Consider the following 26,802-nt stretch of genomic DNA (forward strand, 5'->3'; position numbering starts at 1 on the left):
GCCATAGCAATCCCATGGTGTCTTGAAATGACATAAAACAGGTGGATCAGTGGTAAAGAATCCACCTGCCAAGCAGGAGACGCTTGTTCGATCCCTGGGTCAGGAAGATCCCTGGGAGAAGGAAATGGCAACCTACTCCAGCACTCTTGCCTGGGGAATCCCATGGACAGAGGAGCCTGGCAGGCTACAGTCCATGGAGTTGCAAAGACTTGGACAGGACTTAGCCACTAAACAGCAGCAGCAGCCTATATAAACAAGGATCAAAGAATAGCAAGGTATATATTCAGTCTATCTAATAGGCTGCAATCTAACAATAATTCATATATGCTTTGGATAATTACCTCTTATTACACATCCCTATAAAATTGGGCTTTCCTTGTTCTTTGCTTAAGAAAATATCCTTCCAATTCCCCATGCCATTTAGCACAAAGCTTAATTTGTAGTAGATCCTTGGTAGAGCATCTGTAGATTTGATTTCACTAAGCTTATTCTCTAATTTAACAAATCATTCCTTTAATCTTTATGTATATACAGCAATGTGTTGCTTATTTATTGACACTGTCAGTTGTTAGTACAGCTGGTACACTTAATATATATAGGTAGTCTTTTAATTAATTTTCACACTATTATGATTTAACTCTTTTTTATGATGATGTACAATATGCAAAAAAGGAAAATCAATCTTAAAGAGTTAAAATGACAGAACTGGGGCCAGATGCCCAAAGTCAATGCTTGTTACATTATATCATATTCCAAAAAAATTTTAATACCTAAGGAATAAGCCCTTTGGATTCCTCCAACTTGTCCTAAATATGAGGCTGAATCATTCCAATTCAAAAATGAAGTCAGTAATTACTTGTAATTCAGCTTTAAGAATATCTCCTCTATCCATAGCATTGTTTTTAATCCATAGCATTGAATGTATATCCTGCTTAGAAATCCAGTGGTAATAAAATGTTTAATTGAAGTCTGAGTTATTATTAAGCATAAAAGAAGGCATTTATTTATTGCTGTTGTTCAAAAAATTAGCATATACTTCAATTCTCCTCTTGCCCGTTCCTTTCTTAGGTTTCTTTTTTCTTTTGATAGGTAAGAAGTAGATTTGTTTAGAGAGAAACACACTCCACAGACAGAGTGGGGGCCATCACAGAGGGCGAGTGTGGCGGCCCCTTTCTTCTTTTTAAACAGACTTTATTTCTAAGAACAGTTTTAGATTAATAGGAAACTTGAGAATATAGTACAGAGTCTCCTCATTACCCACCCTGAGATTCCCCTGTTATTAACAGCTCATATTTAGTATGGTACATCTGTTACAGTTACCTATCCAATATCGGTCACTATTATTACTTAAGGTCCAGAATTTATTTACATTTTCTTACTTTTCAATCTGGTCTGCTTTTTCTCTTTCATGATTCCAGTCTTGATACCACATTACATTTAGTTATCTCTTTAGGCTCCTCTTAGCTAGTCTGTCAGACTTTCCTTGTTTTGATAACCTTGAGTTTTGAGAAGTATAGGTCAGATATTTATTTGGGTTCCCCACTGTTGAAATTTGTCTGATGTTTTTCTCAAGATAAGTCTGGATTTATAGGTTATTGGAAGGAAGACCATACAGGTGAAGTGCCATTTTCATCATACCATATCAAGTATACACACTATCAGCATGACTATTAATATTGACCTTGATCACATGGCTGAAATACTAATGGTCAGGTTTCTCCACTGTTAAGTTACTCTTTCCTCCACTCTTTAACATACTGTCTACTTTGGAAAGATGTCACTATGCCCAGCCTACACCTAAGGAGTAGGGATTTGTGTGTTATGCTTGTCCCTTCCTTTTTGTTTAATTCATATCATCTTACGTTTCTCTTTCAGATATTTTAAAGTAGTTCTTTAAAAAAACATAAATCATAAGGAGCCCACATAAAGTTTTTTTTTACATCCTAAATTCTAGAATCTCTAATCAAAATTTGAGTCTGCCTTCAAAATATATGCAGAATCCAATAACCTCTCACCACCTCCATTGCCACCATTCCAGTTCAAGCTGTCAATCTCTCCTTTATGTCATTGCAGCAGCTGTCTAACTAGTCTCCTTGCTTCTGCCTTTGCTCCCTACAGTTTATTCTTTATGTGGCAACCATAGTGATGCTTTTAAAACCTAAAATCAGATCTTGACAGCCCCCTATTTCAAATCTTCCACTGGCTTCCTGTAGAACACAAGACTGTAGCTAAGTCCTTGAAACGCCCCATGATCTACCAACACCTCCTGCCTCTTCAACTGTTGATAGTCTTCTAACCTATTTTGCTCAGCACAGACTGGTCTCCTGCTCTTCCTTGAAGATGTCAGAAAATGCTCACCCTAAGGCCTTTGCACTTAATGTAAATCATGGCAGCCATCAAACTGTGCCACTTGGATCTATCTCTAGGAAGAACTTGACAATTAGCAGCAAAGAGTACACCTGGCTGGCAGCCTCTTGTTGTGGTCTTCCAGATCTGCCTTAACGATGGTGCTTGCTCTTTATGGTAAGTTCCAGGCAATGACTGGGCACAGCAAGGGTTCTGGTCATTTCTGCCTAATGTGGGATTCCTCTCATGGACAATCTCTGCTCCAGAGTTCTCCACTGGGTCAGCCAAGGCTTTGTCAGACATGCATCACTGTCGGAGGCTCTTCCTGCTCATACACCAGATCTGAGAAACTCACCAGCATTTCTCTTAAAATGTGTTCCCTAGATTCTAGGAATATTTCCAGGAAAGCAGAGATTGACACTGTGGAACACATATTTCTTGGCTTGTTTGATAAATTTTTCAAGATAGTGTTTTCTCTCTCTCAAAAGGGTGGATGCACAGTCGTACAGAACAGCCTAAAAGTGCAGTTCAGACATCAAGACACTCCCACATTGCTCAGGAAATTAACAAAAGTCTAGAGAAATGTAAGTGACATTTCAAATCTGGACTCTGCACTATCTACCTGTGTGATCTTCCACATGTCCTCCCTCCTTAAATAGGGGTAGTAATACCTACTTCTGCTGTTCAAACAATCGAATAAGATAATGGCGGTGAAGGCGCAATTATCAACAACACTTGTGAAGATAACTATAAATCACACTAATACTAATATCATATGTCATATATACAATACCAATACGATACCTAATACCAGTATTCATTATGGAGGGTGATGGGTTAGTCTCTCGTGTCCAACTCTTGCGACCCTATGGACTAGACTGCCAGGCTCCTCTGTCCATGGGATTTCCCAGGCAAGACTACTGGAGTGGGTGGCCATTTCCTTCTTCAGGGGATCTTCCCAACCCAGGGTCTCCTGCATTGCTGACACATTCTTTACCAACTGAACCATCAGGGAAGCCCATTCATTGTGAAGGTAAGTATAAATAGCTTACAAATGGCTACGTTCTTTTCGGCTCAAACAGGAAGGAATTAAACTCTTTTATGTTGAGAAGCGAGTATGATTCTTAGGAAAGAAACTGGAAGAAATCGAACTTCCCCTCTTTTTGTGCATTCAGTCAAAGCATTTGGTTCGCCTCTAGCCGCCGAGAGTGGGCCAGAGAAGCCTGTACTTCCGGCTTCCTCTGCCATCTCATCCGCCCGGCGGGCTTTTTTCATTGCGCGTGGGCAAGTCCCGCCCCACCCCGGAACTTAACCGTTGACGAAATCGAAGTGTTTAAATCCTCCGGAACCTGATCCTGGAGCGCGGTTGGCGCCCCTCTTTCTCCACGGAGGTTTAGGATTGGTCGGCGTCGGACCGGTGCAGGCCGCTAATTGGCTATTGCACCATAGCGTCGCGGAGACCGGGAGTGTCAAGTCCGGCACCGCCCCTTCTCCCTGATGGGTTGGGCTTCCGACCAGTCAGCAGGCGTGGCGCGGGCTTCGGTTTCGCGAGCTTGTATTTGCCGCCCCGGTTCCCGCGACCCTCAACGTCCCAGAGGCGGGGCGAGTTGGCAGAGGTTCTCTTTGGACTCTGTTCCGGACCAGCAAACAAACCTCAACTCGGCGGAGATTGCGGTGAGTGTTTTTGTGCTTCAGTTCCCCCGAGGGGCCTCTGCGAGCCTGGGGGAAGGAGGGTGGGCAACACTCTGCTGCCTATGTTGGGTTCAGCGGACTAGGAGCCTGGACTAATGACGCAAAGGGAATCGGGACAATGAATTCCTTGGGAGTCATTTCTACTTAGGTATGTGTACAAAGTTTTCCATCAATAACATGCTATCATATAAAGTTTTTACTGTAAAAATGTCTGGACGGAAGCCCAGTATGGTCGGACAGCTACATAGTAATGAGTGATACTTGCTCAATCTTGCCTGACTCTGCAATCCCATGGACTGTGTAGCCTGCCAGGCTCCTCTGTCCATGGAATTCTCCAGGCAAGATTACTGGAGTGGGTTGCCATTTCCTTCTCCAGCTACATAGTAAGGGATCGGTTAACGTTTAAAGTTCGTGGTCGGCTGGAAGTGATTTATAAATAACAAAGCGTGAAAATGCTGTGGGTGTGAACCCAGTCGGTAGTAACACCACCATGGTATCTAGGAGACGGTTTCACAGAGGAGTTGATATTCGGATTGGATTGTGAAGGATGAGGGTTTACCAGGGCCTTCCAAATAAAAGGGACAGTAGGTGTCCGTGGATACTGCCAGTATCCACTGAATGTGATGTAGGAGTGAAGGGATGAGTGGAATAACAGGGTGGGGCCAGGTTCTGAAAGTCCTTTATTCTGTACATAAAGAAGAGCTGGAGCTTCCCTGGTGGCTCAGACTGTAAAAAGTCTGCCTGCAATTCAGGAGACCCGATTCAACCCCAGGGTCAGGGAGGATCCCCTGGAGAAGGGAATGGCAACCCACTCCAGTGTTCTTGCCTGAAGAATTCCATGAACAGAAGAGCCGGGTGGGCTAGTCCATGGGGGTCACAAAGAGTCGGACACAACTGACCAATTGGATGGACATTGAAACAGGACATAAAGAAACTGAATGCTGAAGAATTGATGCTTTTGAATTGTGGTGTTGGAGAAGACTCTTTGAGAGTCCCTTGAACTGCAAGGAGATCAGCCAGTCCATCCTAAAGGAAATCAGTCCTGAATATTCATTGGAAGGACTGATGTTGACGCTGAAACTCCAATACTTTGGCCACCTGATGCAAAGAGCTGACTCATTGGAAAGACCCTGATGCTGGGAAAGATTCAAGGCAGGAGGAGAAGGGGACGACAGAGGATGAGATGGTTGGATGGCATCACCAACTCAATGGACATGGGTTTGGGTGAACTTCTGGAGTTGCTGATGGACAGGGAGGCCTGGTGTGCTGCAGCTCATGGGATCACACAGAGTTGGACACGACTGAGTGATTGAACTGAACTGAACTGAAAGAAGAGCCATCAACTCTTTAAGCCAGAGAATAACTTGGTCAGGTTTATATAACAATAATTCCCTGTGGCTCAGATGGTGAAGAATCTGTCTGCAGTACAGGAGACCCAGGTTCGATCCCTGGATCATGAAGATCGCCGGGAGAAGGTAATGGCTACCCACTCTAGTGTTATTGCCTGGAGAATTCCATAGACAGAGGAGCCTGGCCGGCTACAGTCGTTAGGGTCACAAAGAGTTGGACACGACTGCTTCGTGACATTGTACAGGAGACAGGGATCAAGACCATCCCCATGGAAAAGAAATGCAAAAAAGCAAAATGGCTGTCTGGGGAGGCCTTACAAATAGCTGTGAAAAGAAGAGAAGTGAAAAGCAAAGGAGAAAAGGAAAGATATACCCATCTGAATGAAGAGTTCCAAAGAATAGCAAGGAGAGATAAGAAAGCCTTCTTCAGCGATCAATGCAAAGAAATAGAGGAAAACAACAGAATGGGAAAGACTAGAGATCTCTTCAAGAAAATTAGAGATACCAAGGGAACATTTCATGCAAAGATGGGCTCGATAAAGGACAGAAATGGTATGGACCTAACAGAAGCAGAAGATAATAAGAAGAGGTGGCAAGAATACACAGAACGGTACAAAACAGATCTTCAGAACCCAGATAATCATGATGGTGTGATCACTCATCTAGAGCCAGACATCCTGGAATGTGAAGTCAAGTGGGCCTTAGAAAGCATCACTACGAACAAAGCTAGTGGAGGTGATGGAATTCCAGTTGAGCTGTTTCAAATCCTGAAAGATGATGCTGTGAAAGTGCTGCACTCAATATGCCAGCAAATTTGGAAAACTCAGCAATGGCCACAGGACTGGAAAAGGTCAGTTTTCATTCTAATCCCAAAGAAAGGCAATGCAAAAGAATGCTCAAACTACCACACAATTGCACTCATCTCACATGCTAGTAAAGTAATACTCAAAATTCTCCAAGCCAGGCTTCAGCAATACATGAACCATGAACTCCCTGATGTTCCAGCTGGTTTTAGAAAAGGCAGAGGAACCAGAGATCAAATTGCCAGCATCTGCTGGATCATGGAAAAAGCAAGAGAGTTCCAGAAAAACATCTATTTCTGCTTTATTGACTATGCCAAAGCCTTTGACTGTGTGGAGCACAATAAACTGTGGAAAATTCTGAAAGAGATGGGAATACCAGACCACCTGACCTGCCTCTTGAGAAATCTGTATGCAGGTCAGGAAGCAACAGTTAGAACTGGACATGGAACAACAGACTGGTTCCAAATAGGAAAAGGAGTATATCCAGGCTGTATATTGTCACCCTCCTTATTTGACTTCTATGCAGAGTACATCATGAGAAACGCTGGACTGGAAGAAACACAAGCTGGAATCACGATTGCCGGGAGAAATATCAATAACCTCAGATATGCAGATGACCCCACCCTTATGGCAGAAAGTGAAGAGGAGCTAAAAAGCCTCTTGATGAAAGTGAAAGAGGAGAGCAAAAAAGTTGGCTTAAAGCTCAACATTCAGAAAACGAAGATCATGGCACCTGGTCCCATCACTTCATGGGAAATAGATGGGGAAACAGTGGAAAGAGTGTCACACTTTCGGGGGGGGGGTTCCAAAATCACTGCAGATGGTGACTGCAGCCATGAAATTAAAAGACGCTTACTCCCTGGAAGAAAAGTTATGACCAACCTAGATAGCATATTGTAAAGCAGAGACATTACTTTGCCAACAAAGGCCTGTCTAATCAAGGCTGTGGTTTTTCCAGTGGTCATGTATGGATGTGAGAGTTGGACTGTGAAGACGGCTGAGTGCTGAAGAATTGATGCTTTTGAACTGTGGTGTTGGAGAAGACTCTTGAGAGTCCCTTGGACTGCAAGGAGATCCAACCAGTCCATTCTGAAGGAGATCAGCCCTGAGATTTCTTTGGAAGGAATGATCCTATAACTGAAGCTCCAGTACTTTGGCCACCTCATGCGAAGAGTTGACTCATTGGAAAAGACTCTGATGCTGGGAGGGATTGGGGGCAGGAGGAGAAGGGAATGACAGAGGATGAGATGGCTGGATGGCATCATGGACTCGATGGACGTGAGTCTGAGTGAACTCCGGGAGTTGGTGATGGACAGGGAGGCCTGGTGTGCTGCGATTCATGGGGTCGCAAAGAGTCGGACACGACTGAGCGACTGAACTGAAATGAACTGAACTGAGCAACTAATGGTTTTCAACCCTTTTTCACTGGGCACAAAGGCAGCCCTTCTGGTAGCACTGTGGAGACTTTTCAGTAAATCTGGTGAGAGCTAATAAAGTCAGGAACTGAGTTAGTGGAGATAGAAAGACAGTTTATATTGGGGAAGAGGGAGAAAGGAGAGATAAGGATGACTTGATGGTTTCCATTTGATACACAACTATGCCATTATCCAGGGAGAACATGTTTTGCTAGGTGTAGGTGTTACATGATTTTACTTTCACTACACTTAGCTTTAATTGCTTGTGTGTTACTGTCAATTAACTCCTATCGGTTTTTTTGAAATGAGAAATAATAGGTCAACATTTTTGATTTATCGTAATGCGTAACGAAAGAACAGACAAATAAGGAGTGTTAAGACTCTTTTGTTTAATAAAGAAAAATGGCACTTTATTAATTCTGAAAGTTACAGCTATCAATCTGAATATTGTTGTCCATGACAACCAAGTAGCATAGAAGGACTTTAAAGTTTAAAACATGCATTCCATAGAAGCTGCATGAAGTCCAGATACCTCTAAGAGGGACTTTTTATCAACCTTACAAGGGCACTTTAAATAGGATTTGGTTTTTGTAAATATTTCCAGGTTGTGACTTTAACTAAAAAAATTTTCTGAATGACTGCTGCACCAGCATGAATAACTCTCGCATTCCTTACCTTGCTTTTAAACAATTCTTTTTTGTTAGAATTGAAGTAGAATACACAGGGCCTATAGATTTTAACTATAAGCTTTGATAAAAGAACATAGCAAATAATGAGCTATAAAGAAAGGACTTTGAGATATGTATTTTGCTTTTATAATATTTAGAGGTAGATATCCAATGGGTAGGACTTTCCAGTGGCTCAGTGGTAAAGAATCTGCCTGCAATGCAGGAGACCTAGGGTTCCATTCCTGGGTGGGGAAGATCCCCTGGAGAAAGAAATGGGGACCTACTCCAGTGTTCTTGCCTGGGAAATCTCATGGACAGAGGAGCCTTGTGGGCTAGAGTCTACAGGGTTGCAAAGAGTCAGACATGACTTAGTGACTAAACAGCAACAAGAATCCAATAGGCAATTAGAAATACAGACTTGAAACTTAGAAGAGAGGCAGAAACTGAAAGTTTGCTATGTTTGCTTCGGAAGCAATGGGAGTGGATGAGATTACCCAGGGAATGTATGAGGAGCCAAGAAAAGACCACTGACATGGCACTAATATAAGTTAGTTTGTGGGTATGCAGTATTTGTCTCCTATCTCCACAGCTTGAAAATTGTTGACTTTATTATAGACCGAATAAATACCTAGCCCAAATTGTTCCTATTTGCTGCTTTGTGGTTTTCTGACTATTATGAAGCTTTTGGTTAAAATCTCATGTATTAAATACTACCTGCCCTACCCAGCTCACTAAATTAATACAAGGATCTTGGGGCAGAATTTTAATAAATAGATAGTTGGTGGGATTTGCTGCCTAGAATAAATATTAACATTAATTTACAGTCGGAGTACTATAAAGTATGAAAGTGATCAGAATCCATAAGCACTTTATCTTATTCATCTATGGATAAAGACACTTCATATAAGTAACCTAATTTTGTCTGTTATTTTGCTAATATGTGGTTAAATCATGTTTCTTTTTATTTTTTTGTTTTTGTCACTCATTAGTAATATTCTCTTTATTTCTTTAGGTTCCTGAGCATGTGAAGTTGAATAAATGATTCACCAACTATCATGGAGTCTACATATCCTCTTGCAGGGCCCCAGATGAATACCAGGTATAGAAATATTTTTACAGAATGTGCTTTTCACAGTTACTCACATAACTTGGGTTGGAAGAGAGGAGAAAAAAATAATCTTTAGAATCAGGAAAATCTGGGTCCATATCCCAGTTTTACCATTTATTAGGTGGGTGACCATGATCAAGTTATTTAACTTCTCTAAGCTTCAATTTGGAGAAGGAAATGGCATCCCACTCCAGTGTTCTTGCTTGGAGAATCCCAGGGACGGGGGAGCCTGGTGGGCTGCCATCCTTGGGGTCGCACAGAGTCGGACACGACTGAAGCAACTTAGCAGTAGCAGTAGCAGCTTCAATTTCCTCATCTGTAAACTGGGGACAATAATCTCTATCAGAAGGTTATTGTGCGGGTTAAATAAGACTGCTAAACTAAAGGGTCTGGGACATTGTAGGCACTCAGTAAATCTTAGTCTCATTTCCTCCTTTGCTTATTTTAGTTTCACAGAGGGTCTTTGTATTGATGAAAAGTAGTACCTGAACTTTTGAGGCTAAAGATCACATACATATTTATTTACATCCTAGACAAATGGGAAAGCGGTTGAGTTCCTTCCCTCTTATAAACTCTTAATTATTTGATGGGAAAAATTTCACAGTGAATGTACCTAAGCCTTTTCCCACTCAGTGTGGTATAAGGAGGAGGAGCTTGCCACCTGTCTCCTAATTTTCTCAGTCTGTCACTACTTTGAGGAGCAGGCAAAAGGCTTGAGTTATTTGGCTCTTTGGATCATTTATTGTTCTTTTTTCCCCCTTGAGAAGAACAATTATTGCTGACATGTAAATTTCTTTTCTTCCTAACTAGAATTGCATCCATGAGTTACCTTTATGCTCTGTGTTATTTTTCTTTGTGGCAGATGTTCTTGATGAAGACAATGGGAAACATGACCCAAAGAGGCTATCATATTCCTTTTGCTTAACTTTGGCCCTTCTGTCTCTCCTGTTGCTACCTCTTATTCTTTGAAACTTTATCAGCCTTTGTTCTTCTCTTTAATTTTATTATTGGGTCAAATCCATTCCTTACATTCTAGGGGAAATAATATACTCTTGTGATTTAAATTGATAATTCCTGGCATATACAACTCTAGATTTTAGTCCATTTATTGAACTCTGTAATTTGTGGGCTTTTAGGGCAGCAGTTTTGAATTATTTTTGTTTACAAACCCCTTTGAATGTCTAATAGCCATGAATTTCATTCCCTAAGGAAAAGTACTTTTATACATACATGCAGAACTTTGCACCCAGTTTCAAGGTGTTTTTATCTTTCTTGCCTCTCAAGTCTGTCTTGCTGTATACTTTAGATTAAGGAAAAAATTAATAAAACCAGGTTCTGTGCTAATAGGCACTTTGCATGCATTGTTTTTATTTAATCCTCACAACAAACCCATGAGGAATGGGTACTATTATTATCCCCCTCTTTTTTTTTTCTATGCAGGAAACTAGCATAGAGATCTTAACCAACCCACAGTTATACAGTTGGTAACTGGTATAGCCAGTATTTAAAGCTGAAATGATTTCTACTGTGCACTGTAAGGAAGTAAACCTGAAGGAGTGCAGGTTGGATTTTAAACCTGCACTACTACTTACAGCAAAAAGAAATGGACTACTTATAACAAAACGAAATAGCTAACATTGAGCACTTACTGTAAGCCAGGATTTTTTTCTGAGCATTTTATATATATTGACTCATTTAATAAGTATTCACTATAACTCTCCCAGGAGATACTGATATTATTTTGTTTAACAGTTGAAGAAACTCAGGCACAGAGACATTGATTTGATCATGGTCACACAGCCAGCAAATTTTGAAGCCAGGTTCGAAAATCAAAGACCTAAGCAGCTGATAGCCAGGCTTTGCTTTTAACCCTTAAATCACTCTTCTTCTCACCAACTGGTAAATAATAAATATATTAGATGTAGAGACATAGATAAATTGACAATTTGTCACTTAACTACCTTTGTGACTTTGAACAAATTTCTTAATTTCAGATTGTGTCTTTATTTCAAATAAAGAGAGATTAAAAATCCTTATAAAGATTTACAAGCACAAAACTAAGATTGTGGTAGAGCCAGACTGAACCATGGTCTAAAGCATTACATCATTCAGCTTCTAGTAGTACAAGCTTTGAAATCAGCCACACTTAGATACGAATTCCAGCTCTGCTACTTAGTTGTTGTATCAAGTTGTAGAAGTTGGAGTTTGTTATCTCCAAAGTGGACAATAAAATGTCTCAGAAACAGTTTTAGTGAGAAATACTGTACATGTAAAGTGCCCAGTAGGATGCCTGGTACATAGCAGATAATCTGTGGATCTGTGATGATCTGTGGATCATCATAGCAGATGACTGGGGCCCGTATTTTAGTTGGTAAGTTTTATCAGGTGATACATGAAAGTAAGATCTAGAACAAGATATTCTTAGTGTGTGATATGATAAATATTTTTTCAATTCAACTATTTAATAGTCTACCACCATGCAAATTTACTTTTGTAGGTAGCTCACTGCAGAGCTTTCTTGCTTTAATTACATGTGACTTTAGCTGATATTCTCTCCTAGTCCTTTCTTTGCATTATTTTTCTTATTGTAGTGTTCTCAAATTACTCACTTATACAAAATAAAAACTCTGTGATGCTACCCTATATGATTTAACATTGCTTTATGTTGCTTGCATGATCTTTGTTGAGGAATTATTGATGTTTTTCTGATGCTTCGGTAATTAAACTTACATGTGGGACTTCCCTGGAAGTCCAGTGGTTGAGACTCCACTGTAGGAGGTGCAGGTTCAATCACTGGTCAGGGAACTAAAATCACGCATGCCATGTGATGCTGCAAAAAGAAAAGACCTCATGTGACAGGGCCTAAAATACCAAGTTTGAAAGCCCTGAAAAGGTTTTGTGTTTTTCAAAATTTTTTAAGTGTTTCCCTGAAATTAGTTCAGAAAGACAGATATTAATTTAAAATTTAAATTCACTGTTTATATTCATTTTCTGTTACTTAAAGAAGATTTTATAGAATTTATACTCAGTTCTTTTTTAAAAGGCTCATGTGTATATAAATGTATATGTGAATAGGAAAAAAAGGATGTAACTTTTGAGTGTTTATTCTCTTGATAGTAGAGTTACAAGAGATTTTTCTTTTACTTTTTAAAAATGTTTTTCAAATCTTCTAAAGTTACAAAAGCAATCAGAAAAGCCCTATTATTTAAACTGTTTCTTGTAAGATTTGTCTGTTTCTCATTGTGCTTTGGTTTTTTTTTTTTTAAGATTTTCTTCAAGCAGGATGGTGCCTTTCTATTTTCCTCCATCAAAATGTGCACTTTGGAACCCAGTGCCAATTGGAGATTTCATCTACTTACATCTCCGTTACTACAGGTATAAGATGCTTCTATTTTCAAATTAAACCAGTATAAACAGGAATCTAAGGAATATGTAAGGCAGTGGTTACTATGAGTAATTATTTTTTTTAATGTTTCCACCTAGGCTCCTCTGAGGCAAAATATTCTTTCTGCTTCTTCTTAAACCTGTTCCTTATGATTTTGAGAAGTAGTCCTAATTTCACAGTTAAAATATTCTGTAAATCTAAGGTTCTAAGTATTATAGGACTTCAAGAGGCAAAATATAAAAACTGAGTTTTTCATCATACTTCAGCATGGTATTTGAATAACATTGAGAAAATTGATTTTGAGTGAATAGACCATTTAAAAGGAGTGTAAAATATTAGAGTTATGACCAGGATTGTGAAAGACAGACATAGAAGCTTAGGCTTCAAGTAATAGAAAACAGAGATCCATTGAGATATTGTATATTAGAGAGTTACTTGTTAAAAGCAGAGTTCTAAGAAGGATAGATCATAGCGGGGAGAGCTTAGAGTCAGCCCTAAGCGGGAGATGGTTGTCTGTTATCTAAGTGATACAGATTTACACTATAGTGGTTTAAGGTGTTAAACTAGAGCCAGACTTCCTGGAGGGTCAGATCCTGATTTACCCTCTCTTATTTAAGTGACCTCAGTAAAGTAGCCAAGGATCAGTTTCCTTATTTATAAAATGGGGGACTTCCCTGGTAGCTCAGTGGATGGGAACCTGCCTGCCAATGCAGGGGACAGGGTTTCGATCCCTGGTCCGGGAAGATTCAATATGCTGCGAAACAACTAAGCCTGTGCACCACAGCTGCTGAACCCGTGCTCTAGGGCCCACAAGCCTGTGTGCTGCAGCAACTGAAGCCCGCACGCCTGGAGCCTGTGCCCTGCAACAGAGAGGCTGCCGCAGTGGGAAGCCCATGTACTGCCAAGAAGAGTAGCTTCTGCTCACCACAGCTAGAGAAAGCCAGTGCAAAAAACCCAACAGAGACCGATGCAGCCAAAAATAAACTAAAATAAAATGGGAATATGACACTTGTTTCATAGCACTCTTCTAAGTATTGAATGAGACAGGTTTTAAAGCAGCAGTTGGCACAATGCTTGGGCATAAGAGGTAGTCAATAAATGTTAGGTATTATAAGGGTTTAGAGCAGTGTAGCAGCATTGAGACCAAGAGGAAGGGATGAAACAAGGTGTTTTGAAGAAACATTTTATAGCATTTGGTGATCAGCTGAATAGAGGAACTGAAGGAAATTACATGTCAAAAAGGTTTTAAGTTTTAAACTAGTTGGCAGAGAAGGGTGATATCACAGAATATGTAAGGCAATGATTACTACAAATAATTTTTTAAACAATATCTTGTGGAAGTTCCGTTAAATATTTGTTAGACCTGTTGATTCTTTTCTACATGTCTCTTAACCTGTGTTTTCTATTGCTATCTTTCTGTGCTACATTTTGAGTATTTCTTTTGTTCTTCAGCTCTCCTGATTTACTCTTTAGCTGTGCTACTTATTAGTTGCCATCTAACCTGTTCATTTAGGTTTTTAAATGTATATACTATACATGTGAAAGATAATTTATAATATATATACACACAGTTTATAGAATAATAAATTTCATCTTTTTTAATAGTATCTTGTTCCTTGTTCATATTTTAGAGTCCTTTAGATATTTAAGCATGTGAATTGTATTTATATTTTGTATTCAGCAATGCTAGTAACAAGTTCATAGATAATATGTAAATAAATGGATGTGACTATCTCAATCAAAGTTTATTTACAAAAATAGGAGACCTCATAGTTTCTTGATCTTTGCTGTGGTTCATAAAATTAAGCAAATGCCTCAAGAATAACTGTAATTTCAGTGTCTGCTTATTGCAATATTGCTTTCTAGGCAGCCCTCCTTACACCTTGCCTTTGACCGTAGGATTTCCCAGCAGTGATCTTTCTGTACATTTTAAAAGATATATATATATAGTACCTTAGGCAACATTTCATGACAGAAAGATTTTTTAGGCTGTCAGATCCATCACATTCATAAAAGGCTTGTTATTTTTCAGAAATCCAAGGCTTGTGGTAACTGAAAAGACCATCCGACTTGCTTGTCGTCATGCTAAACAGAATAAAAACAACTTGCCATGCTTTTTACTTGGTTCTCTCACAGTAGATGAAGGTAACATACTTTGAAAAATTATTTTTATGACTATAATAGACTCTGTGTTTACTGCTTCAGCCAATTATTGTAATACACTTTGACCATTTTTTCTTTTTTTGCTGTATACCAGTGTTAGGAAGATGAGTTAAAGTTGACACTGCTTATCATAGATGTTGCAGTCTGGTCATGTTGATGAATATATATGCAAGTTATTTTTTTTAAATGAGAGTTTACATATATATATATATATGTATGGCTGAGTCCCTATGCTATTCACCTGAAACTATCACATTACTTGTTAATCGGCTATACCACAATACAAAATAAAAAGTTAAAAAAAAATTTTTTCTTTTTAATTTAAAATCAGAGTTTCAGTTCAGTCGCTCAGTCATGTCCGACTCTTTGCGACCCCATGAATCGCAGCACACCAGGCCTCCCTGTCCATCACCATCTTCCGGAGTTCACTCAGACTCATGTCCATCGAGTCCGTGATGCCATCCAGCCATCTCATCCTGGGTCATCCCCTTCTCCTCCTGCCCCCAATCCCTCCCAGCATCAGAGTCTTTTCCAGTGAGTCAACTCTTCTCATGAGGTGGCCAAAGTACTGGAGTTTCAGCTTTAGCATCATTCCTTCCAAAGAAATCCCAGGGTTGATCTCCTTCAGAATGGACTGGTTGGATCTCCTTGCAGTCCAAGGGACTCTCAAGAGTCTTCTCCAACACCACAGTTCAAAAGCATCAATTCTTTGGCGCTCAGCCTTCTTCACAGTCCAACTCTCACATCCATACATGACCACAGGAAAAACCATAGCCTTGACTAGACTGACCTTAGTCGGCAAAGTAATGTCTCTGCTTTTGAATATACTCTCTAGGTTGGTCATAACTTTTCTTCCAAGAAGTAATCAGAGTTTAATGTACTCTTAGTATGAACAAAATGCTTTCCTATAATCTGGGCTTGCTTGGTTATTTCACATTTCATAATTGGCATTCTAATTAATAACTGCTGGGCTTCCCTAGTGGCTCAGTGGTAAAGAACCCGCCTGCCAATGCAGGAGACATAGGTTCAGTCCTTGGGTCGGGAAGATGCCCTGGAGGAGGAAATGGCAACCCACTCCAGTATTCTTGCCTGGGAAATCCCATGGACAGGGGATCCTAGCAGGCTACAGTTCATGGGGTCACAAAGAGTCAGACGCGACTTAGTGACTGAGCATGCATGCACACATAATAACTGCTGTTTTGTTCTACAGATGAAGAAAGTGTGACATTGACAATAGATCGTTTTGATCCTGGTCGAGAGGTACCTGAATTATTGGAGAGAATCCCTACTGCTTTTCTTCCTGGGGACTTTGTAATCCCATGCAAAATTCATACTCAAGGACTTTGTTCAAGAGAAATAATTCACAATGCAGATGACTTTAATTCAGCTTTCAAGGTAAGATTTGTTGATAATGTGATTATTCCTAATTCAGCAAAGAATCAAATTATGTGTACTGTGTTATATTTTAATAAACCCATATTTAATAGATATTCATAAAATTTTTGACTAAATGATTGTTGACCTAAAATGCAATTAAGTATAGTTTCTGAGGATGGAAATTGTAGTTGGATAATATGGGTAGCATTCTGGAAGAGGAAGCAACGTAACTAAGATAGCAAAGTACAAAGGATAACATTGAGGGTGGAGATTTTTGCTGGACTTGTGGGCAGTCACACTTCAGAACTAGTGTGTCTAGATCAGAGAGAGCCTTGTCTGCCAAGCTAAGGAATTTTAACTTTGTCTAATGGGCTGTGTTTTTCATTGAAAATTTCTGAAAAGGAAATACTGTTAAATCAAGGATGATTAATGTGATAGGGCAGGCTGAGTAGAGTCAGAATAGTTAGGCCTTGCAATAGTCAGGGATGTATTTGCCTATAGTAGAGTGGGGGCAGTGAGACCAGAAAGGACAGTGTACATGAGCAACTACAGAGGAAGAACCAACTTGACCATTTGGGGTAATAAGAACATAATCAAAGAGGAATGGACTTCTTTATATAGATGGAGTATAGAAAATCTTGTACAGTATAGTAAATCTTATTTGATTTAACATCATTTTTCATGTAACCTTCTGGTCACATGGAAGAAGTAAGAGAATTGAACTATTGCAAATCAGAAATTTTTTTGTTAATGCAAGGTATATGAAACAAACCCTTTAGAGATGTGTACAGATTTCAAAATTTTAAAATAATCGTATGATGTCGATTCCTCAGGCTCTGCAGCATCATGTGTGTAGCAAAGAGTCCTTGGACTGTGGAAAACTACTTGCCCTGAGAGCTCACATCACTTCCAGGGAGAGTCTGGACACTGTGGATTTCGACTTGGATTGGGCAGCAGTAACTCTAGCAAACACCTTTAAGTGCACACCTGTTAAACCCATCCCCATCATTCCAACAGCTCTAGCAAGAAATTTGAGCAGTAATCTGAATATTTCTCAAGTTCAAGGTACCTATAAATATGGGTAAGTAAAGTAAAAGACATATTCATCCAAAATTTTAAATATTGGTCACATTAGTATATTTTCATGTTATTCACATAATATGAAATAATTGTTCAGTCAGTTTACATGCCTGATATTTGATGGCTAGAGAAATAACCAAGGAAGGTGATAAAGTGGTTAATTTTTTTTAATTGCTTATTTTTTTTACTTGTTTATTCGGCTATGCCGGGTGGTAGTTTTGGCACATGGGATCTTCGATCTTTGTTGCGGCAGGAAGGATCTTTAGTTGAGTCATGCGAACTCTTAGTTGCAGTTTGTGGGATCTAGTTTCCTGACGAGGGATCAAACCCGGGCTCCCTGCGTTGGAAGTTTAGAGTATTAGCTTCTAGACCACCAGGGAAGTCCCTAAAATTGTTAATTTTTGCTGAATTAATTATTTTCCTGATAATGAGCCTAACGGAGGCTAGAGAATTATTTGTAATATGCAGTTTTACTTGTGGATAATGAGCACAGCAGATAGAGGAGATAATTAAAATGTTAAATACTCTTGCCTACTATATTGTCAACCACTTGAGGGTGGAGTTTCCTCACATTGCTGCAGCAGCGTCCTCTCTAGCCTCCTGTCCACCACTCTTGGTTTCTTAGGAAATGCATGCCAAGTTGCTTGCTTTCTGGTCCTCAGCAGGGCTGCTTCCCTGAATCCTCGTCCACTTTCTTTAACCATTGTCTGCTGACCTAGGTCAGACAATGTAAGCACCCACTGCTTTAAAGTCTAAGCAATTCCTTTCTGGCTTCCTTTCCCACTGACTCCACCCTAGTTCCTGTTAGGTCTCCAGAGCTAAAACTGTTCGGCAAGGTAAACTCAACTCCAAGTCTCATCTACCAAAAATGCCTCTTCAAAAAAAGATAAGAGAAAGGTTTTTCTTCTCCGACTGTCCCAGAAATAGCAAGAAAATGCCTACATACTGATCAGAGCACCTTTCTGGTTGTAGTGGCACAAAGGAAAAAGTGTTCCAAAATGAATGGTCAAAGGTCATAGTGATTTTTAACTGTTTGAACTAAATTGAACATTTAAATTCTCTTGGAGGAATAAAGTGCTTCTCAATGGGGACACAGAAATGTGTGTTAAAATTAACCAAAAAATTAGTTTATTTTCTTTAATATCTGTGTCCATGTAGTAGTGAAGCAGGAATTTATCAGGCTGTCAAGGCAGAAGCGCTCTCAAAGCAGGTGTAAGTGTTATTTTACTAATGTAAAACTCTTGCCACCTCTGGCTTAATCATCATGGTTTGATAAATTCATCATCTTTGTGTTTTAAGGTTATTATAGCAATAAAATGTATCTTCTGTGGTATTGTCAAGACTTTACATCACAAATGGAATTGTTTTTACTTTAGTGTTTTAAACCCACAACAGTAAAGTTAACTCTTGACAATTGTACTGTAGATATCATATTCTTAAAACTTATTGTCAGTAAATAAGTCCAATAACAAAGTATAAATGTAGTATAATGTCCTTTTAGGGAAAAGTGAGCTTTGGGGTTCTATCATGATTTGCAAAATTCTTTGATAGCAGTTGGAGGAATATAGTACAAGGAAGATTGAATACCCCTCACCTAATTCCGTGTCCTTCATTGACAAGTCACATCTGTTGTAATCTTGTCAGTTCACCTGGATGCTTGATCACTTCCAGCAATAGGAAGTTCATTTCTTGCAGGGAAACCTATTTGGTTCTGAAATTGTCAGCCTTGATTTTAATACTTTTGATTTTTAAAAAGTTGATACTTTCAGAGCAAGCTTTTTCAAAAGATGTGTAATCTTTATTGACCATTTTAATAGATAGAAATTTTAAGATATTAAATCTGTTCTATTTTGTCCTTGGAATTGCTGGAGTCTTTTTCTACACTTTGAACTCTTTTCTTTGTGTGTATGTGAGAGAAATTATTTATTTGAATCCTTTTCTCTGCCTAAAATATACTTCTTTAGCGCTCAGATTATTCTCTTTTAGGTAAAGTACATAGTTCCAATTGTTTTTTGTCTCTTGCTTAGATATCTCACCATGGATGAGACACGCAAGCTATTACTTTTGCTGGAATCTGATCCCAAGGTCTATTCTCTACCGTTAGTGGGAATGTAAGTATTGCATTACTTATAAAAACCTTTTCAGCCATATATGTACTTAAATGTATATGATAAATACGTGAATCATTTGTACTGCGAATATGTCATTAATACTTGGATCAAGGGAAAGGCTACCCACGCCAGTATTCTGGCCTGGAGAATTCCATGGACAGTCCATGGGGTCGCAAAGGATCAGACATGACTGAGCGACTTTCGCTTTCACCTTATAAAATCATGAATGCCCGTGATGCTTAAGCTTTCTTATTTTAATAGCTGAACCAATTAAAGCAAGATTTTTGTCCAATCTTAGGAAGAATTCTAGTATATAAAACAAAGCTGAATTCTTCTGGTTGAAGCTGAAGCCTTAGAGCCCTGTTTCTTTAACCTTATTCACTATTCCAGTCCTTAAGGCAATTTGAAGAATCCAGGACTCAGAATATAACATTGCTTAAAATTCACTGCCAGGCAGTTTTCCAGAAATTCTCAGTATTTATGGCTGTCTCTTTCAAGTTAGTGGTTAATGACATTTAGACAGATTATTCAGTCAGAAATTTATCTTAATTCAGTATTTATTGAGTGTTCATCCTATACATAGTCTTGTGTTTCATACTGTGTTGGGATTTAAAGCTCCTCAAGGACTTTATAATTTACTATGAAATAAACAGTTTAGACTGAGCACTATTTTTGTTTTTAAGAGAGATGATAGGGGAAAGGCTAACTTGAGCTGGACCTTACGTGTGTGGCCAATAGAAGGAAGGATTGATGGGGTAAGGAACCCGTGTGTGGGAATGGTATGTGCAGAGTTAAAAAATAGGAGTGCACAAATGTTTTGTGGACTATGAAATTTACTTACTGTCTGTTCACTCTGGTCTTAAGTGGCTGTGTATTGTTCCTGCTTAAGTGAGTATCTATTAAGAATTATTCTGTGTTTCAGGCTACCCTATATATTTATAGAATTCAGTCCTTTCAATAACTATGGTTTTAGGCTGCTAGCTTCATCCTCCCTTATTTCAGAATATTCTTTCTAATACAGGCTAATTGATTAATTCTTATTTTCACTTCTATTGTTAACCATTTTCTCTCTCACCATTTGACTGCCATTTCAGGTGGAAAAGGACAGAAAGTACTGCTCTCTCTAAATATCTATCTATAGTTATAGCTATATCTATAGTCTCCGTCTTAATTATCACCATGGTTTAATGTTCATAGATTTCTTGATTATGAGCCCTTTGATTTATTCCTGGTGAATGCCAAGGATCTCTGCCACATTACCTTGAGAAGAACATAATCTAAAGATGTTAAATACTAATTTGTAAATGACTGTAGTTCTTAATTTCTATTTTTTGTTTTAGCTGGCTGTCTGGAATTATACATATCTATAGTCCTCAGGTATGGGCCTGCTGCTTGCGATACATGTTCAGTTCTTCTATTCAAGAAAGGTAAGTGGTATTTTTATTTTGATAGGGCTTTATTTTGATCTTTTCCTCTACTCATGTTTTATTGGTATCATTTAAGATTCATGCTATGCCTTAACCTTTTACAAACCAGAAGAACAAACACACCAAGGAAAACAAACCTTATATTAAACAGGAATAAAACCAGACAAAAAAGATAATGTTGTGCTAAACTTGGAAATATCAAGAAATTCACTTGCCTAACAATAGTACTGTAACACAGAAGATACATTTTTAATGAGCAGGGGGAAAAACCCTTATGATCATCTACTCTAGCATTCTGTTTTATAAAAAAGATTAATTTTCATTGATGTGACTGAAAATAAGTTAGAATTTTTTTACCTTAACAAGTGTTTTATTTACTCAGTGCTACTGATAGTACCCTAAGAAATACTTGAATTTTAATGTTCTTGGAACTAAAGTATAAGCTTTGGAAGTAATAAACTTTCTGACCTCACTTCCTCATTTTATTTTGTACATGGTACCACTATTTGCCTCTTCCTTTCTTCGTCTATTAAATGAAAATTCCATATTCTCTTTCTGTCTGCTTTGGTGGCTATAATACACTTAAAAGAAAATTTAATGGGAAGCCAGTACAAGTACATGACAATAAATCAGACATACATAAAGATGCATAATAAAAATGTCTCTTCCACCCCATTTCCCCAGATACCCTATCCCCAGAGACAACCACTGTTCAAGGAGTGCTTCCTTCTTGAAGCATAGACAATTATCACCCTTCCTGACCTATAAAAGTTAAATCAAAAATGAGATCACACTGTTCACCCTTTTCTCTGTTGCTTTTTTCTCTATGTCATAATAACTTAGAGATCATTACTAAATCTTGGCACATACAAATTTAATACTTATGTTTTACAACTGAATAGTAAATAATAGATACTACATTTTTAAAACTGCTCCTTTTGCTTGCAGAAACTTTGTCCTATACATCTTTGTGTGCAGATACTAGTATATTTGTAGAATAAATACCTAAAAGTGTTTTTTTCTGGGTGAAAAGCATATAATTTTAAGTTCTGATGCATGCTAAGTCACTTCAGTCATGTCCCACTGTGTGAGACCCTTCCAGGCTTCTCTGTCCATGGGATTCTCCAGGGAAGAATACTGGAGTGAGTTATCATGCCCTTGTCCAAGGGATCTTCCCAACTTAGTGATCGAACCTGTGTCTCTTGCATCTCCTGCATTGGTAGGCAGATTCTTTACCACTAGCTCCACCTGGGAAGCTTTGGTAGATATTGCCAATTTGCCCTTCAAAGGCTACCAATTTATAATCTTTCTGACAGTGTCTGAGAGTGCCTGTTTTCTCCATCCCCTCACTAACACTGTGGAACAAGTATTTGTTGAGCACCTACTAGGTATCAAGCACTATTTGTGATATTGGCAGTAAGCAGTACACAAAATAAAGACCCTACAGAGAAAAGCATTAAATAGGAAAAGTAAAATAAATAGTATTTTACAAGGTGATAAGTGCTGTGAAGAAAAACAAGCAGGGAGGCAGATGTTGTGTTGATACAGTGGCAGGTAGGGTTGCAGTTTTAAATAGGGCAGTCAGGCAGGCAAAGACCTGAAGTGAGGTAGTAAGCCATGCGGCTGTCTGGGGCAGCGTCCCAGACAGATGGGTGCAAAGGCTATGCGTGAAAGATCACCTTGCATCTTTAAGGCACAGAAAGGAGGTAGTGTGGCTGGAGAGGAGTGAGGGAAGGGAAAAACAATAAGACCTCAGAGAGGTAATTGGAGGGCCATCATTAGGCTTTGATCTTTGCAAATCTGACAGATGAAAAATGGCCTTTTCTGATGTTTTATCATGTCAACTTCTTGGAGCTTCCTAATCGTCTCTTGCCTTTATTCTATTGGATTGTACATCTTTTTCACATTGCTTTATAACAGCTCTTTTTATTCTCTGTATGTATGCGTTTATATAATATGTAAAGTATACAGAGAAAATGGGCTTCTCTGGTGGCTCAGCAGTAAAGAATCCACCTGCAGCGCAGGAGACGTGGGTTCGATCCCTGGTTTGGGGAGATCCCCTGGAGGAGGGCATGTAACCCACTCCAGTATTCTTGCCTGGAAAGTCCCATGGACAGAAGAACCTGGCGGGCTATAGTCCCTAGATTGCAAAAGTCAGACACTAGTGAAGCAACTAAGCACACTTGTACACACAGAGATATATGTATTTATTAAAATGTATGTGTTATATGCTACAAAGATTTTATATATGTATATAAATATGTTATAAAAATGTGCATATGTATATATGTATTGGTGGGATTTTCAGGTGATTTAGTGGTAAAGAAGCTGCCTGCCAGTACAGGAGACACAGGTTCAATCCCTGGGTCGGGAATATCCTCTGGAGAAGGAAATAGAACCCACCGAAGTATTCTTGGAGAAGGCAATGGCACCCCGCTCCAGTATTCTTGCCTGGAAAATCCCATGGACGGGGGAGCCTGGTGGGTTGCCGTCCATGGGGTTGCGAAGAGTCGGACACGACTGAGCAACTTCACTTTCACTTTTCACTTTCATGCATTGGAGAAGGAAATGGCAACCCACTCCAGTGTTCTTGCCTGGAGAATCCCAGGGATGGGGGAGCCTGGTGGGCTGCTGTCTGTGGGGTCACACAGAGTCGGACACGACTGAAGTGACTTAGCAGCAAGTATTCTTGCCTGGGAAATCCCGTGGACAGAGGAGCCTGGTGGGCTACAGTCCAGTCTGTGGGAGTCACAAAGTGTTAGATATGACTGAGCACTCTATAGATACATAGGCACAAGTTTATTTCCCCCCAGAATGTCATTTTATTGGACTTTGGTTAATATTTTTTGCCAAATAGATGTTTTTTTAAAGTCAGATTTATCCTTTCTTTTTCTGTTTTGGTTAGAAAGGATTTTTATTAAAAATCTCTTTAGAAGCTTTTACAATTCTACTTTTTACATTTTAATTATAAAATACAATTAATTTTCCCTGCAATAAAACATAAATTAAATGTTCATTTTGGCATATTAGTACAATTACGTTTTATTATCAGTGACTGGTCTTGCTTTAATTACTTATTGATAGTAAATGCTCAGCAAAGTTAGTTTTGAAGCTCTCTCTGTTAGTCTGAAGCATTAGACAATTTCTTTGATACCTGGACTGTAATGCCACCCTTTAACCAAGGAGGCATCAGTATCGCTTGACATAGCTTAGGTTGATACTTAACAGCATTCTGATCAGTGGTCTTGTCTGATTCTCAAGCGAGGAGTTGAACAGAATGGGCATTCTGCCTCCTGAATTCCCACTGCCTTATTTTGTTAATAGTATAATATATCCCCAAATCATTTTCATTCAACATTTTACAGAGTAGAGAATTAACTAAAAGTATTTTTAAATACTGGGTTTTGGTGTGTGTTTTAAGGACTCTTGATTACTTTATAAATATTTGTTGAGTCATGTAGTGAACAAAATGAATAGTCATTTTATCATTGTTTACAGTAGTGAAATACTATAATTTAAATTTCTACTTTTAGACGTCTACATGAATCAGTAATAGCACATCTATATGTTATATTACTGGATAGTAACTAGCAAAGAATAAGAGTATCAAAGGTATAGTATAGAATAGTGACATGGAAAGAAATCCAAGATTGTCAAATAAGAACTAGCAAATGCGATTAAAGAAACAGTTCCATGTACCATTGCAGCAAAAAGAATAACATACCTAGGAATAAACCTGTCTAACCTGACCTGTACTGAGAAAACTATAAGATACTGGTGAAAGGAATCAAATATGATGCAAACAGGGAGATGTGCTATGTTCTTAGACAGGAAGAATCAGTATTGTAAAAATGGCTGTACTACCCAGAGCAATCTACAGATTCAGTGAAATCCCTCTCAGATTACCCGTGGCATTTTCACAGAATTAGAGCCAAAAAATTATACAATTTTTATGGAAACACAAAAGACCTCAAATAGCCTAAGCAATCTTGAAAAAGAAAAACTGATCTGGAGGAATCAGGTTCCCTGTCTTTCAGATTATGCTACAAAGCTACATTAATCAAGACAGTATGAAAAAATATGGTACTGGCACAGAAACAGAAATATCAGCCAGTGGAATAGGATAGAAAGCCCAGAGATGAACATACACCTATAGTCATCTAATCTATGACAAAGAGAAGAGTATACAATGGAGAAAAGACAGCCTTCTTTAATAAGTGGTGCTGGGAAAACTGAACAGCTACATGTACAAGACTGATACTAGAATGCTCCCTAACACCATACCTGGAGAAGGAAATGGCAACCTACTCCAATATTCTTGCCTGGGAAATCCCATGAACAGAGGAGCCTGGCTAGCTACAGTCCATGGAGTCGCAAAGAGTTAGACATGACTGATCAACTAAACAACAACTAACATCATACACAAAAATAAACTCAAAATAAATTAAAGACCTAAATGTAAGGACAGACACTGTAAAACTTAGAAGAAAACATAGGCAGACCACTCACTGACATACATTGTAGCAAGATCTTTTCTGACCCATCTCTTAGAGTTATGAAAATAAAAACAAAAGTAAATAAGTGGGACCAAATTAAACTTAAAAGCTCTTGCACAGCAAAGGAAACCATAGACCAAACAAAAAGACAACCCCTAGAATGGAAGAAAATATTTGCAAATGAGGTGACTGACAAGGGATTAATCTGCAAAATATATAAACAGCTCATGCAGCTCAATATCGAAACCAAGCAGTCAGTATGAGTTAGTTGCTAGTTGTGTCTGACTCTTTGCAACCCCATGGACTGCAGCACGCCAGGTTTCCCTGTCCACCAACTCCTGGAGCTTGCCCAAACTCATGTCCATGGAGTTGGTGATGCCATCCAACCATCTCATCCTCTGTCGTCCCCTTCTTCTTCTGCCTTCAATCTTTCCTGGAATGAGGGTTTTTTCCAGTGAGTCAGTTCCTCACGTCAGGTGGCCAAAGTATTGGAGCTTCAGTATCAGTCCTTGCAGTGAATATTCAGGACTGATTTCCTTTAAGATTGACCAAGTAACCCAGTGAAAAAATGGGCAGAAAACCTATATAGACATTTCTCCAAATGAAACATACAGACCAACAAACACATGAAAAGATGCTCAGCATCACTTATTAGAGAAATGCAAATCAAAGCTACAATGAGATATTACCTCACACCGGTCAGAATGGTCATCATCAAAAAATCTACAAACAATAAATGCTGGAGAAGATGTGGAGCAAAGGGAACTCCACACTGTTGGTGAGGATGTATTATAAATTGGTACAGCCACTGTGGAGAATAGTATGGAGGTTCCTTAAAAAATTAAAATTAGAACTACCATATTACCCAGCAATCCCATTCCTGGGCATATACCTGGGAAAAAATTGTAATTCCAAAAGATTTATGCACCCTAATGTTCAATGTAGCACTATTTACAATAGCCAGGACACGGAAGCAACCTAAATGTCCATCAATAGAGGAATGGATAAAGAATATATGGTACATATATATAATACAATGGAATATTACTCAGCCATAAAGAGGAACAAAATTCGGCCATTTGCAGAGATGTGGATAGACCTAGAGATTGTCATACTGAGTGAAGTAAGTCAGAAAGAAAAAAACATAATCAAATAATATCACTTATGTGTGGAATCTAGGAAAATGATACAGATTAATTTATTTGCAAAGCAGAAATAGACAGATGTGGAGAACAAACCTCTGGATATCAAGGGGCGTGGTGGTGGGTAGGATGGATTGGGAGATTGGGATTGACATATATATACTGCTATGTATAGAATAGGTAACTAATGGGAATCTGCTGCAGAGCACATGGAACTCTACTTAATGCTCTGTGGTGACC

The 26,802-nt window shown here is 38.8% G+C and overlaps 1 protein-coding gene across 1 annotated transcript in view; it reads left to right on the forward strand.

Annotated features, from left to right (window-relative positions):
* The first annotated feature begins 9,328 nt into the window (after nt 1-9,328).
* Nucleotides 9,329-26,802, forward strand: part of STIL (STIL centriolar assembly protein) — a 47,953-nt gene continuing 30,479 nt past the window's right edge. The window contains exons 1-7 of the mRNA XM_052637526.1: nt 9,329-9,372; nt 12,649-12,756; nt 14,799-14,911; nt 16,140-16,324; nt 17,140-17,387; nt 19,414-19,497; nt 20,838-20,924. Coding sequence (XP_052493486.1) covers nt 9,329-9,372; nt 12,649-12,756; nt 14,799-14,911; nt 16,140-16,324; nt 17,140-17,387; nt 19,414-19,497; nt 20,838-20,924 — 869 coding nt within the window. The remainder of the gene's footprint in view (nt 9,373-12,648; nt 12,757-14,798; nt 14,912-16,139; nt 16,325-17,139; nt 17,388-19,413; nt 19,498-20,837; nt 20,925-26,802) is intronic.

Source organism: Budorcas taxicolor, chromosome 3, assembly GCF_023091745.1.
Source record: "Budorcas taxicolor isolate Tak-1 chromosome 3, Takin1.1, whole genome shotgun sequence".
In the NCBI taxonomy this organism is placed as follows: Eukaryota; Metazoa; Chordata; class Mammalia; order Artiodactyla; family Bovidae; genus Budorcas; species Budorcas taxicolor.